A 15907-nucleotide genomic window follows, 5' to 3' on the forward strand; every position below is an offset into this window, starting at 1 on the left:
TATTGACGCTAAAACACATGATACACAGATCGCGATGTCCCGTCACACAGTTTAAAACAAATTTAACGGGAGAGCATCACAGCTTTGTAATCTACTTTACTCAACCTTTCCAGTGCAAAAAGACACAGGCGTTTGGATATACTAAAATTTATCTTCGAATCTTATATATTCACGTTTACACATTATGAAGACTCTAAATCAGGGACTTGACACGGGTTTCAAATCCACTGTCGAATCAATATATGTTACATGTAAACATATAATAATTGATAAATGGACTTTGGATTACGAACCCCTGTGATTTCTAGCAATCACATAACAACATCATACGAGCCCCTGTGATCTCTAGCAATCGGACAACCACATCGTTCCAGTGAAAACTATTGTTTCACATTTAATGCCATGCTCACTGTCAATCCGTTATTTTAAAAATAAATAGTTTAAACTCAAGCGCCCGTGAAAAATATTGAAACCATTTCAGATTTCAAGATTTAAAGTAAAAACTCGTCACATATTTTTTATCGGTTACGATTATTGGTTTGCGATTTGATCCATTTTAGGCGAAGTTCGTGGCTATCATATTTTGATGCAGTGGTTGCATTGTTTTAAGTGTTTTTAGAGCGGATGGGCTGGCCGGCCATTTGTGTACGGGAAATCGATCATTACGGGGGAGTAAGGGTGTCATTTCGGTTTAAGTTTAGGAGGAAGTGACTTCTGTCCATTAGAACTGTTTCTATATATGTCACAAAAAGAAAACGAGGAGTAGGCCACTTAAAATAATATACATGTGTATATTGCTGCTACCCACGCATTATCGCATTACTGACCGAGAATCTCTCAAGATTGTTTTGTATATGTGGAAAGCTTGGTATAAATATAGCTACAATTTAAATAAAAAAAACTGCCTCTTATTCCCTTTATCCATAAATAAGTACTTGACGTCTTTGTTATGTTTCATCTAGATCAGTTTAAACCACTTGTCAGAACTCGGCTAATTCCGTAACTACATCCATACGGAAAATTGCAACATCTCGGCCAATTATAAAGCTCGAGCCGAATTGTCTGAGTGCATCAGGCGAGGTTGGGCGAATTGTTGAAATCGTGTTATCTCGTCGATTCCGTTAAAGAACGGAGTTTGACGGAATCGTTAAACGATATTAAGAACTCTTCTGTTTTTATGTCCTTTTCCTGTTTAGTTATGTATTATGTCCTTTTTTTTATGATTAGTTAGGTATAATTTTGTCCTTTTTATGTTTTGTTCTGTTTTATTTTATGTCCTATTTTGTTTGGTTAGGTTTCATTCATATCTTATTTACATAATAAGGTCATTTACGGACGGTGTCAATCAATATTTTGGCCATTCGAACGCTTTTATAGTGCCGTCTCACTGAAATTTCACACATGGACACGGAAGCGTGACGCAGTACCGACAACGGACGAACCGTAGTCCTTACCGCCAATGTTTAGACATGCTGTCATTGTTGTTTATAATCAATTGTTTTTGCAGTGTCATCTGGCTTATATGAACAGGTACTTGGGATGACCAGCGCTGGTAAGTTAAGATGTAATGATACCATCTTTCTTTGACCAAATTAAAAAAAAAAAAAATCAAATGTTTTTTGTTCTTTAAGTTATTAAAGCCCCCTATAAAAAAAAAAAAAAAAAAATACCACCAGAACTTTCCAATTTTATGAATAATTTTATATATGTCACCACTGCAGTCATGATACATGTATTTTTTTTTTTATACCTTTCATGATTAAGCTTTTAGAGGATTACCCTATATTGTTTGGGAACATACTGATTAAGTTTTCACAAATTAGTTTTATTCGGGCGCGTAGCATATTTAACGATAAATTATAAGCATTGGACGGCCAAAGAACTGCAGAGAAGACACCAACTTTACACCTAATTTCTGTTGAATTCTCTGGTCAATATGATGTGATGTTAAAATTCATGGATTTCCATATTTCCACAGAAATCTGTCAGAATCATACTGTTTTGAACGACAAATGGCGAAAAATAGGAAGCCAAAGGGGAGACAACTGTGACTCCCACATCCAGGAAGGCTGGTATCGGTTGACGACAACAGATGGATACTCGTCGTCTCTTCCTACGACATGTGTTAAAGTAACGTCATATTAAATATAATTGATAGAGTTTATATCTTATCGAACTTAAGGGGTTACGTAACATTTAAGTCTACCTTTTCATGCGTATTATGACGTCAGACCAAAGGACAAATCACTGCAATGCTTGTGTGAATTTTATAATACAAGTATACATATTATATCAAAAGCTTCAACCTATCGTCAAGGTAGTTATTTGTATTATAGGATTCGGGTGCGTACCTCATATAGGTCTTCATGGAAAATAAAACTTAATAGTAAGAAGTGTTTCACTTTTCACATTTTAAATATGAGGGTAAAAGGTCATAGCTGTGCGCAACTTTGCTATGTCACAGAGAAGTTGTGATGATTTGATGATTGTATGACGCGTTCTGATTGGCTTACAGAATCACGTGTGTGGACTGGTCGTTGCTATGTGGTTAGATATCCAGGGTGAGGATTTACCCCAGCCTGGCCACACGGTCCCCGGGTTCGTCTGTGGCTCTTACCCAGTATTAAGGATGTGGCAGTGTTGTGTCGTCAAGGAAACAGCATTTGTTCACAACTGTGGCAACTACTTCGTCTATTGGCTCCGCCCAACTGACAGATGCAGTGTGGGATATTGCGGTGAAGGTAAGGAATATAATTTCGTACTTGTTTGGAAAATATATTTGGATTTTAAAATTTATTACAGAATGGCCGTCACATAAAACAAATGTTACCTATATACAGTTCAAAATAATACTATGCAATGAATAATGATATTTTGCGCGTTCAATCAAAATAAGCATGGTTTATTACCATAAAGTATAGTTCTTGGGAGAGGGAAATCATCTACTGTAAACAAGCATATTTTTTTGCGTACTCAAATTTTTAGCGCATTATCAAAGTATAACAGATCGGCTCAATCATGAATTGTCGTATCGACAATAAATCATGAATTGTCGTATAGACAATAAATCATGAATTGTCGTATAGACAATAAATCATAAATTGTCGTATCGACAATAAATCATGAATTGTCGTATAGACAATAAATCATGAATTGTCGTATAGACAATAAATCATGAATTGTCGTATAGACAATAAATCATGAATTGTATAGACAATAAATCATGAATTGTCGTATCAACGATAAATCATGAATTGTCGTATAGACAATAAATCATGAATTGTATAGACAATAAATCATGAATTGTCGTATCAACAATAAATCATGAATTGTCGTATAGACAATAAATCATGAATTGTATAGACAATAAATCATGAATTGTCGTATCAACAATAAATCATGAATTGTCGTATAGACAATGAATCATGAATTGTCGTATAGACAATAAATCATGAATTGTCGTATAGACAATAAATCATGAATTGTCGTATAGACAATAAATCATGAATTGTATAGACAATAAATCATGAATTGTCGTATCAACAATAAATCATGAATTGTCGTATAGACAATAAATCATGAATTGTCGTATAGACAATAAATCATGAATTGTCGTATAGACAATAAATCATGAATTTTCGTATAGACAATAAATCATGAATTGTCGTATAGACAATAAATCATGAATTGTCGTATAGACAATAAATCATGAATTGTATAGACAATAAATCATAAATTGTCGTATCAACAATAAATCATGAATTGTCGTATAGACAATAAATCATGAATTGTCGTATCGACAATAAATCATGAATAGTCGTATAGACAATAAATCATGAATTGTCGTATAGACAATAAATCATGAATTGTCGTATAGACAATAAATCATAAATTGTCGTATAGACAATAAATCATGAATTGTATCGACAATAAATCATGAATAGTCGTATCGACAACAAATAATGAATTGTCCTATCGACAATAAATTAAAAGCATTGAGAGACACAAGGAAACTTCATTTAATGTAATAAAAATTTAGTGTGATGAAGATTACTGCCAATTTGAAAGTATGTACGGTTATAGTATTATGATCTTTTCTCCATCATGTGAAAATGAAAACAACTTATTCAAAACAGCCGTCAATTTTCGAAAGGAATATTTATAAAAGAAACACAATTATAACGTTTATAAAGTCACGATGAATACATTTTGCAATACAAGGCGTTAACGTACATGTATGGTAGCTGTTTATTTCCCTGTGTATTTTACAGGACCCCAGAGTGACATATCACCATACACAGTGAAGACCGGGGAGCCAGCCGCTGAAGCAAGCGACAGATTCAGGAGACGACTTCGTCCGATCACAATTGACGACATAACCAGTGAACACACTGATATAGATGGCAGATCGATCAGGGATGTCTCTACTCCAGGTAATACTGATGCATTCTACAGAGAACAAAGCCGTGTTATAGATTACATTGTCTGTGATGTTCATCTGTTCGACAGAGAAATAGAACAATGCTTTAGTTCATATCGTCACGGTGACTTCACTGCTGTTCCCTTAATCTCTAGGTACTGTTTTCATTTGACCTTAGTTGCTTGATGACATAAATTAAAACAAAATGAAGTATTTTTTCTTGCTGTTTTTGTTAACACCGTTATATTTTGAGACCGTCAATGCTGTTTTCCGTTTTATTTTGGTGTCTCATTTGTTCCTGTTTGAAGGTAATTTCATTTTGAAACTCAACGTTGTTTTCATTATGTCATTTATAGACAGTAATGTTATCTTTATAGGTTGGTAGATTTGTTTTTGGTAATGTTAATTTGATATCGACAATGTTGTCTTTCCTTTTGTTTTGGTGTTGTGTATTGTGTGATGGTAAAGTTAATTTGATACCGACAATGTTGTTTTTCCTTTTGTTTTGGTGTTGTGTATTGTGTGATGGTAAAGTTAATTTGATACCGACAATGTTGTCTTTCCTTTTGTTTTGGTGTTGTGTATTGTGTGATGGTAAAGTTAATTTGATTCCGACAATGTTGTTTTTCCTTCTGTTTCGGTGTTGCATATGCTTATGGTTTAATCCTATATTGCACGCTGATGTTAACAGTATTGTTCATATCTGTCTATCATCCTGTTATTTAAATAACGCATTAGCATAGTCGAAATCAAAACTTCAAATGGGTTAACGGTTAATACTCACTGACGTTAAAATATGTTTTAGACGACCATCTGCCTTGTCCAGAAGGTCAGACCAGATGTCCAAACAGTGTCTGTGTTGCCTCCAATCACCTTTGTAGCTCAGGTCAGTTCTATCTCACATGGATGCGTAATGTCCAAAAAACAAATATATGTAGAGCTTGAGGTCATCCAGTTAAAGGTTAAGGTTAAACCTTTTTTGAATTATTTATATATATATATTATTATTTTTTTTTTTTATGGTAAGTCTTTTGGATTCAAATGATGAATTTTGTTAACCAAGGTTGGTGCCAATGTTACGCCTATGTCAAAGCAGTGGAGTTAAGACTAATGATACTGTTGATATTTTAATGGTAACGAGAATTGCTAATCAGGGTTATGATGTGTTTAATATGTCTATTTTGGTGATAATTGTATCTGATGTGTAAGTTTGAAATGTTTAAGATATTTTCACAGATGAATCTACGTCTATTTCACAACCTACAACTACCTACGTGACCCGCACACCGATCACGTTCTATTTCTCGGTGTTACGTGATAGGACGAGACCACCTGTGAGCCTCACATCCGGACAACCAGTCGTAGCAGCTCAGACACACGTGGAGAGGAATACTGAGGGTAGGCCTGATAGTGAGGCATTTTCTAAGGAAGAAGACACGAAACGAATGCTCTTCAGTGGTGATTTGACGCCAACAACTACAAATGAAATGACGGCAACTGCTGGAAAATTAACTATTCCTAGTTCCACCTTGTTGACAGATTCTTCTAGAGAAAATGAACGTTCCTTACCAACGCCTATTCCAAGGTCCTCAAATAGTTATAATTTGTCGAAAACCACGCGTGTCTCAACTAGTGAAGGTCAGAGGTCAGTGTTCATCCAGGCCTATTACACCAACCAACTAACGGCTTCAATGACGTCAACATTAAAAGCTAATTTGACTACGGTTACAAGCACATTTGTCGATGAATCCTTTCTCTCTTCAACCGCCATTAATAGCGATTATGGCAGTCTAGATACTAACAATCACCTAGGACTTGATACGATGTCTCAATTACCGCCAAAACAAACAAGTTCTTGTAGCTCTTGTCTTGAACCGTCCATTACGTCATTACCAGTGATGATGAAGGAAATGACAAACACCGATTATTTAGCTGATAGGGCTTCTCTTGATCTTAAAACTCATGAAAGTATTTCATCGCCTGCAATGGTAAAGGAACCGATATCATCCATAGCTCTAACGACACCTTCTTCTAGAATCATTCCACCATCTGCTAGTTTTGTGCTAGAACCGAGTACTTCAAGCGTTGTACAACACCCAATATCTTCAACCGTTTTGTATTTGCCTTCGACTTCTTCAATAGATGCGTCTTCGCAAATTTCACATATGCCGTACTCTACACCCAAAGCACTCTTCAAGTGATTTAAAAAACACGCCTTCAACATCTGCATCGTACAACGTGGCCTATTCCACTTCTTCACCGGACACGCCCCCATTACAACCAATGACAGTATCGAGTGCTGGACCGCAGTCTAAGCGTCCTACTCTATCGACATCAGTCACACCTGATGTGGTTACGTCCAAGATGGCCACAGTGACATCTCCTTCTTTTGGCACTACTGGTGATAGATGTACCAAATGCATTGAGGTAGTCTTCAACCTCCGTGTGACTATCAAAGACAAACAAGTAGGTCTGCATGTGTACAGAGTAGGTTCCTAGAATACATATGTAGTTTTCTTCTGTCTACGTGGTACTAATTTTATTTTTCAAAAGTGAAATGAATTCAAAATGACATGGGCATGGTTGTTACTCTCTTTGCTTACTGATGTATATTCTGTTTCTAAACTATTTACCGATAGACATTTGCCTCAAAACACATGTTATATTGGTTTTCATTGAATGACAATATTGCATGACAAATGGCTTCGGTTATACGATCATTTTAATATTTAGGGGATAACCCTTTACGTGGTTTTGAACCTGTGACTGTATATCTGGATATTGCAGTCGCAAATTGAATTTTATGCGCCAATAGTCTAGTTTTGAAGGAAGATCATCCCATTCTAAATTCACGCTAATTCAAGGGTTGAACCTGTTCGCTTTTCGTAGCTTTGCCAACGATTGCTGAAACCTGTAACCTCAATTGAACGTTTTGTTTACACTGTCGTTGATGACGTTTCGCAGTCATTCTGGGTCATTAATCGCTATATGTTTAAGCAATGTCAGTTTGTAAATTAATACTATTAATGGCTTCTGGTGTCCTGGGCAAAACACAAGAAAATCTCAATAGCACACAAATTGAGCCGAAAATCAGCATGTAAAGGGATGGCCTAGCGTCTTTGGAAATTTCAAAACTGACAGGTGACTTATAATTATTGCGACTGAAAAATAAACTTATATACCATTTTCTTTTCTTATTATTGTTAATTCTGTTATTTTACAGACTGAACAAGAATTTCAGGTATCCGTCCAAACAGCGTTTTCAATGATGCTTACTCGATTTTATGGACACCGGTTCAGGCGTGACTTAAGGAATGCAACAAACCCTCAACGAAACAGCACTCACTTCTTGCCCTCAGATGTTCACATACGGAACACGACATCGATGGGCAACATCGTAGTTCTGTTGTTGGAAGTTAAACACCCATTAGGTAAAGATATTAAAATTGGAATTTATCGCAAAGATATCGGTAAAGATAAGTGAATATTGCTTCCTCCGACTTGATAATATTGAAAAATATTACCAACTATGGAGTATTAATGAATTTCACTTTCATAGTTACCTTTTTTTCCAGGCAGAGTTCTGTATCTATTTTGTACGAATTAATTTCATTTCTTAGCTTTATCGTCTAAATATTCACTAACACATTTTGTAGGTGACTTCGTGCACAATCAATATCTCGAATACCTGCTACAGAAGAGTGAGGCCAGGCTATCGTTAGAGCAAGACGTAAGTTATTTATCATACACATAATTTGTGCCTTCTAAAAAAAAAAAAAAAAAAAATCCCTAAAACAGCAAAACAAAACAAAACTGTAAAACAGAAGAAAAAAAAGAACAAAAAATGATTCCGGGGTGCCGGTAGTTCATCCTGTGCGTCTGCCTCGTGCAACATAACACGTGATCAGCGTTTTTATAGTTCAGTGACTCTAGTCACCAATTGACTAAACTATCAATTCACAGTCAAATTTAAACCAGGTCTGTTATGCATTTTCTTCTAACTTCTCATGAAGAGAATTTGCGGATAAAACGTTATATTTAGGTGTAGTTTGAAGAATGTCTATAGAATATGTTCACTTCAAATTTGATTTTAATTTTACCACAGCAAGAACTCTGATAGAGTAGACAATATTTTTCTCGCGTCTAGAGAACAGTGACATTTTTGGGGTAAAAACATTATCTTTAGATGAATGTTTAGAATTTGTGTGTTTACGACATTGGTAAAACGTTTTGCAATGCAGCGATATATTTACACATTGTTGTAGGTATATAGAGGTTGGTAATATCTTGTACTAACATGAAAGTTTCTTTGATAGCTTCTATGAAAAAATAGACATTTAGTGATTGCCGGAGTTTGCTTATAGATTGCATGAACCTTTCTGACAAATGTTATTATATATTAAACTTATGGGTTGTACTGTAACCAGGTACATCTACTGAAGTAAAACTCGATTCATGTATATAAAAACTTTATTTTTGAACGGTTCCCTTTTATTTTAACTTTCATGAGAAAGCGATTTTCGTTGGTGATTAAGGATTGAATCCCTTACATATCCACAAACCTGCATGTATTACATCAGTGCAGTGGACCTGAGAAGTTCTGATTCTCACACAATATAAACAATATTTCATAGCTCTCTACATTGTCATAGAAGCACCAACATAGTATAGGATTTCGGGGGAAATGATTATCAGTTATTTCATTCTTCGCTTTAATCCAGCTAAGTGTCTACGGGGCAACCTTGACCGAGTTCTCTGTGCCTGACAATCCGTCCACAGACACACCACGACCAGGGGACGAGAGCGGTGCAACATCAATCTTCGCTCAACACTTTGGCCTCTTTCTTACGGTCATCATTCTGTCGAGCTTTGTGGCGTGTGCTGGTGTGATTGCCATGATATATCTTCGGAACAAGGCGAGGACAGGGATGTGGTACTGTCCATCTGGTACTCGCTACGCTAAACAAGTATGTATTCTACTTATCATTTCCATCTGGTCAGTGACCTATTTGAAATCAAATGACTATGATTTCGTCGGATATCCGAAAAGTGCATCAATGATTTTGCAGATTTGATCTCCTTAAATGGCTTTGGTATTGATTCAAGAACATTTTCTAAAATATTTTGAATAAGGTTTTAGTCTCTCTCTGAAATTGTTCATTGTTTCATAGTAGCTCTTTACTTCCGTTAAGAATACAGATTTTCTTCTGTCCTTTAGCGTGAGATTGAAAGCAATCTTCCATGTTCAGCTTGAAATTGTTAGTTGGTACTCATGGTTTAGCTCGCTATTACTCGTATGAAATATGATATTACAAATATGTCGAATAAATGAAGCTTAAACACAGAATGCGATACTCCTACTGTATGTCCTTTTGACATTGTGTTGTATCTCTCCTCAGTTGGAGCGCACCTTACTGACCAAAACTACAAACTGGCGGGTAGGTCACATGACCAATCCCATTCCAGACGTCGACATACTCCACGGCGAGGACCCAATGACTGAGACCACCGAAGAAGAAAATAGCAGTCACCGCGCGTCGTGCACAGGTGACAGGACAAGCAGAGAGGGCAGCTGTCCTGAAGTTGATACATGGGTGGTCCCCCTTGGAGATGGAATGGACGAAGGACTAGCAGACGAAGAGTATGACACGCGTCTGTAAGAACAATGCCAGTACTCCAAAAATACATATCGTCCATACTTAAGGTATAATTCGTATTTGGTATGGAAAGGATGTCACCCTTCATAAGATGTTAACAGTATGTTCCATTCATAGTTTCCTCGTATTTAAAGAACATGCGTCATATATCATTCAGGGACTATATTCGGGTGACCATTGCGTTGAGATTATGTACATGTACATGAAAATCGAGTGTTTTTCTATCCATTCTTTGATTAAAATATAGATGAAATCTGCAATAGAAACAGCGTGACAGTATTTTGAATGATCAACCATATATGTCTTAATTGACCACACAATCAATGAATGATATATACTCAGGAGTTTAAAAAAAATGTGGTTTAATGTTTTAATAAGAATGAAAGCGTCCCTTCACTTAGACGTGGACTTTTTTGTGGTATCATATAGTGACAGCTGTGGATAGTGCTTAACGACGGCTATACAGAATCTGACTAAGAGTTGCTTCCCTTGTAATGCAACTTAGTTTGACCTAACCTATGAAACATTAGTACGATTCTCCTTTTCGAATACTGAATTTACCAGCTTCGTATACCAGTGTATAATTCACGAAAGAATATTTTGACATAACTTGGTTTAGAATTTGATCTCCTGAAATGGGTTTGATATTGATTCAAGAAAAATTTCTGAAATATTTTGAATAAGAATTTAGTCTCTCTATGATATTGTTCATTGCTAATTTGTAGTTCTTCACTTCCGTTAAGAGCGCGGGGTTTCTTCTGTCCTTAAGCGTAAGATTGAAAACAATCTCCCATGTTTATCAAACTTGATAATACCACATAATAAGTGTATCAAGCACAGCTGTTTAAGATTATCTGACTATAATTTTACTATTTTATATTTTTTATTGTGATGCCAAAATTCATTTATTTTACATCATGAGTGTTTTTTATTAGAATAGTATTATCCCCAAAACATAAAGAATATAACCTTTACTATATTACTGTTAATGTTTTATTTGCATATTCATAAACAAATTATTCTAAATCAAATCAAAACAACTAGATGACATGCCAATATGTTGGGTAAGGTGGACTTAAGAAATGTCTTTTCTATCCTTAACTATAAAACCCGATCTTATTTGTAGTTTGACTGTAATTTGGTAATAAATGTTGTCACAAAGTCAAAATCTTAAAGAAAGAAACTATCATAAAGTATCAACCCATTGAATACCGAATGTCCATTTAAGAGTATTAAAGATATTAAAGATTTTAATGTATAACGTTGCTCTGTATATAACTGTACATGTATATAGTGTAATTTCGTGGATATGTTATCTTAGATAGAAATAATAATCATTGACAACAAAATGTAATTTCAAGTGTTTGACATGCATATTTAAGTTATTTTAACGTATAATCATATACAATGTATGTATTTAAATATATCAATGGTTGTGCTATTTGTAATCTTCTTTAGAAAGAGACCCCACACACATTCCTTGAGACTTATTAAATAATTCAGCTGATTCGTGGCTTCATTTGAAGTAACATGGGGGTAACCTAATGGCGGATCTGATAATTGGCAGAATTGGTTAAGTATCATACTTCTCCAACCAGTGGGGCTCGTCATTAAGATTTATACTTCTCCAACCAGTGGTGCTCGTCATTAAGATTTATACTTCTCCAACCAGTGGTGCTCGTCATTAAGGGTCATACTTCTCCAACTAGTAGTGTTTCTCATAAGGATCATACTTCTCCAACTAGTAGTGCTTGTCATAAGGATCATACTTCTCCAACAAGTGATGCTTGTCATAAGGGTAATACTTCTCCAACTAGTAGTGCTTGTCATAAGGTTCACACCTCTCCAACCAGTGGTGCCTTGGCTAAGAATTAATGCGTCAGTCTAACTCTTTTGTGAAGTTGATGTAAAGTAGGTCGGTAAATAATTTATATTATAATACTAAGATGTGGAGTTACTGATAACGATGGATCTTCTATGTTTATTCCCCCTTAATATATCTAGCAGTCATGGAATTTGTGATTTTTTTTTATTGATAATGATTTACGACTTTTTATTTTTACGGTAAACTATCGGCTCAGAAACTTGTACCTTATGAGGCTTATGTGAAGAATGTACTGACCTAACCTAGCTTATTCTGACAATGATTTTGTTGTACGGAAAACTGGAGAGAAAAACAGATATATAATATAGAGTAAATTAAAGATGCTAATTTTGTTGTATATCTTTATGCATTACCAAATTTACGTATTTTTCTATATGACATCCTCCAAAAGTTTTAAGCTTCCAATTTTAGCTTTTAACTTTAGGTGGATGAATAATTATTTGCAATCTGAAGAAATGTTATCTGTTTTCTGTATTGAGCTTTGGGTTCTATAACCGATCACTTTTAGGATGCGGTTTACACGTTGATTTATTAGATATATTCAAAAACCGTGAGTGCCATTTTATTTTTTTGTGAGAAGCAGTTGATACGCTGTCACAGATGTGACATCAGTTGGTTATGTTCCCATCTTTGTTTTTATATCTGAATTTCCATGTTCACTTAAAATGGTTTTGTTTTACAAATTGCAAAAGTTGGACTTCTGTTATCACATTTTATAGGAGTGTATTGACTTGGTGACAGACAATATTTATTTTCCTTTCGTATATAAGTAAAGGGAGATAACAAATGCATTCTTTAACGCATTGTTCATTCGTAACTACTCCGTACCTTCCAGCATTTCCTTCAACATTCCATCCCAAACCACCCATACATATCGCTAGTTTATGTCCTTAGAAATAGATATTACTTTGTAAAACATTGGAAATTTACAACATTTTGTAGTAATAAGGTGAATCTTTTCTTTTTTAATTCAACTCCTCTAGATAAATAACAGAAAACTAGACATGTGGTTTAATTGAATCATCAAAATAACGGGCATATTCTTATATTTTGTATTTTATTGTAAACATGTCAGGTAAAACATCGTGATATGTACTCGTGACTACAGCATTATAATAATAAGGTGTATTTGTTGATAATAAAATATAAATATATTTATTTCTCAGTTATTTGTTTATGATATAGTAATGCATACTTCAGCAACAGCCAGTCGTAGTTAGTTTGAGTTCTACAAATATCTGTGAACAATTCATACGAACGGATATCAGCATATTACGTCCAGTGCGAATTCATCTGAGTGGTACTTCATCTAGAGTGGTACTCCTGCTGGAGAGGTAATTCATCTGAGTGGTACTTAATCTGCAGTGGTACTTCATCTGAGTGGTACTTAATCTGCAGTGGTAGTTCATCTGAGTGGTACTTCATCTGAGTGGTTCTTCATCTGAAGTGGTACTTCATCTGAGTGGTTCTTCATTTGAAGTGGTACTTCATCTGAGTGGTACTTCATCTGAAGTGGTATTTTATCTGAGTGGTTCTTCATCCGAGTGGTACTTAATCTGCAGCGGTACTTCATCTGAGTGGTACTTCATCTGAAGTGGTACTTCATCTGAGTTGTACTTCATCTGAAGTGGTACTTTATCTGAGTGGTACTTCATCTGAGTGGTATTTCATCTGGAGTGGTTCTTCATCTGGAGTGGTACTTCATCTGAGTGGTATTTCATCTGAAGTGGTACTTCACCTGGGGTGCTACTTCATCTGAAGTGGTACTTCATCAGGAGTGGTACTTCATCTGAGTGGTACTTCATCTGAATGGAACTTCATCTGGAGTGGTACTTCATCTGGTTTTTTTCTTCATCTGAGTGGTACTTCGTTTGCAGTGGTACTTCATCTGGAGTGGTACTTCATTTGAAGTGCAGTACAGTTGTTTTTAATCAAACGAACAACACATTTACATTCGTAATCAACCATATGTACGGCATAAGTATAATGGTATTCAATCAGTACATTATTAATTGTACCTAATCCTGAGTCAAGCACTGTACACTCAAACTTAATCCTGAGTCAAGCACTTTTACAGTCATACTTAATATTAAGTCCATAACATTTATAGTGATACCTTATGTGAAGTCATTAACATTTATAGTTATATCTAATCTGAAGTCCATAGCATTTGCAGTAAATCCAGTTCCGTTTATCCATATTGCAGTGCAAAATTATTGTGACAACAATTGCCCGGTCCTCCCTGGTGAATAGAGATGATAACACAGCCAAATATTTCACATTTATTTTATTTTCAGAAGAATTGTTTTTTTTTATTAATACAAGTTTGTACGAAACATTTTTCAAATTACACTTGTTTAAGTTGAAAGTTTATTCAAGCAATGTTTCTACATTTTACTAATTACACCGGTATTATGGGGAGAGTTTACATAGGTTGCTGATATACATTGACTTTGTTGATCAAATAAAAATCTTTGTGAAATGTCATACCCAATTGTTTTCAGCCTTTTCAATAAAATTATTTCTGAAAAGATGTTACAGCGGTTAAAGATTTCATAAAAAAAAAGAAATAAACCTTTTTCAATCGATGATACTGATGATCTAATCTTTTCAAATATGTTCAATTGCCGCTTTTTGCTGGAAACAAAGGCATAAACAAACACAACCAGACAGTTTCAAAAAATGTGATTCTTCGCATAGAAAGCAATTACCCTTGTAACACAAATATATACCTAAAAGACCGATTATTTCATTCCAAATATACTCAGTTTCTTTAATGCAAAACTAATTGTATCTATAAATGCAACTGAGAATATCTTTTCAAACATGCCCAGTTTCTTTATTAAACCCTTTGAGATCAAAACAAAACCGATCAAATGTTCTAAAACATGTACACTTTCCTTAAATGACAATTTCATATTAATAACAAACCGATCATATCTTTTCAAAGATGCTTAGTTTTTTCAATTAACATTTTCATATTAAAATAAAACTGATCATGTCTTTTCAAACATGTTCAGTTTCTTTGATAAACAATATCACATCAAAACTAAACCGATCATTATACTTTCAAGTGTTCGGTTCTTTTAATAAACTCTTTCATATAAAAATAAAACTGATCATATCTTTTCAGACATGTTCAGTTTCCTCATTTAGCAATATCACATATCATACAGAAATAAAACCGATCATATCTTTTCAGACATGTTCAGTTTCTTTAATAAACAATAGCACATCAAAACTAAACCGATCATTACTTTTCAAGTGTTCGGCTCCTTTAATAAACGATTTCATATAAAAATCAAACCGATCATTACTTTTCAAGTGTTCGGCTCCTTTAAAAAACGATTTCATATAAAAATCAAACCGATCATATCTTTTCAAACATGTTCAGTTTCTTTTATACTAGTACACAATATCACATAAAAACTAAACCGATCATTACTTTTCAAGTGTTCGGTTCCTTTAATAAACGATTTGATATAAAAATAAAACTGATCGTTTATTTTCAGACATGTTAAGTTTCTTTATTTAACAATATCACATCATATAGAAATAAAACCGATCATATCCTTTCAAACATGTTCAGTTTCTTTAATAAACAATATCATATCAAAACTAAACCGATCATTACTTTTCAAGTATTCGGTTCCTTTAATAAACGATATCATATCATAATAAAACTGATCATATCTTTTCAGACATGTTCAGTTACTTAATAAACAATATCACATTAAAACTGAACCGATCATTACTTTTCAAGTGTTCAGTTCCTTTAAAAAACGATTTCATACAAAAATAAAACCGATCATATCTTTTCAAGCATGTTCAGTTTCTTTAATACTAGTTAACAGTATCACTTCAAAACTAAACCGATAATTACTTTTCAAGTGTTCGATTCCTTTAAAAAACGATTCCATATCAAAATAAAACTGATCATATCTT

The 15907-nt window shown here is 34.5% G+C and overlaps 1 protein-coding gene across 2 annotated transcripts; it reads left to right on the forward strand.

The window, feature by feature from the left end:
- The first annotated feature begins 4281 nt into the window (after positions 1–4281).
- Positions 4282–14531, forward strand: LOC117330622. 2 transcript variants are annotated; one of them, XM_033889049.1, is made up of 7 exons: positions 4282–4433; positions 5226–5306; positions 5657–6886; positions 7644–7851; positions 8077–8150; positions 9142–9387; positions 9820–14531. In XM_033889049.1, exons 3-7 carry the CDS (start codon positions 6563–6565, stop codon positions 10078–10080), a joined length of 1113 nt encoding a protein of 370 aa, XP_033744940.1. In that variant the 5' UTR covers positions 4282–4433; positions 5226–5306; positions 5657–6562; the 3' UTR covers positions 10081–14531. The 2 variants fall into 2 exon arrangements, with proteins under 2 accessions (XP_033744940.1, XP_033744941.1); XM_033889050.1 differs by lacking the exons at positions 4282–4433; positions 5226–5306 and having other exon boundaries at positions 5594–6886.
- Positions 14532–15907: the final 1376 nt, after the last annotated feature.

The sequence above is a fragment of the Pecten maximus genome, chromosome 7 (genome assembly GCF_902652985.1).
Source record: "Pecten maximus chromosome 7, xPecMax1.1, whole genome shotgun sequence".
NCBI classification, from domain to species: domain Eukaryota; kingdom Metazoa; phylum Mollusca; class Bivalvia; order Pectinida; family Pectinidae; genus Pecten; species Pecten maximus.

Bases quoted from the DNA above. Each gene is read 5' to 3' on its own strand.
- LOC117330622 (XM_033889049.1), top strand. From the start codon at position 6,563: ATGCGTCTTCGCAAATTTCACATATGCCGTACTCTACACCCAAAGCAC. The intron at 6,887-7,643 runs GTAGGTCTGCAT...GTTATTTTACAG, and splicing joins TGACTATCAAAGACAAACAA to ACTGAACAAGAATTTCAGGT. The intron at 7,852-8,076 runs GTAAAGATATTA...CACATTTTGTAG, and splicing joins GGAAGTTAAACACCCATTAG to GTGACTTCGTGCACAATCAA.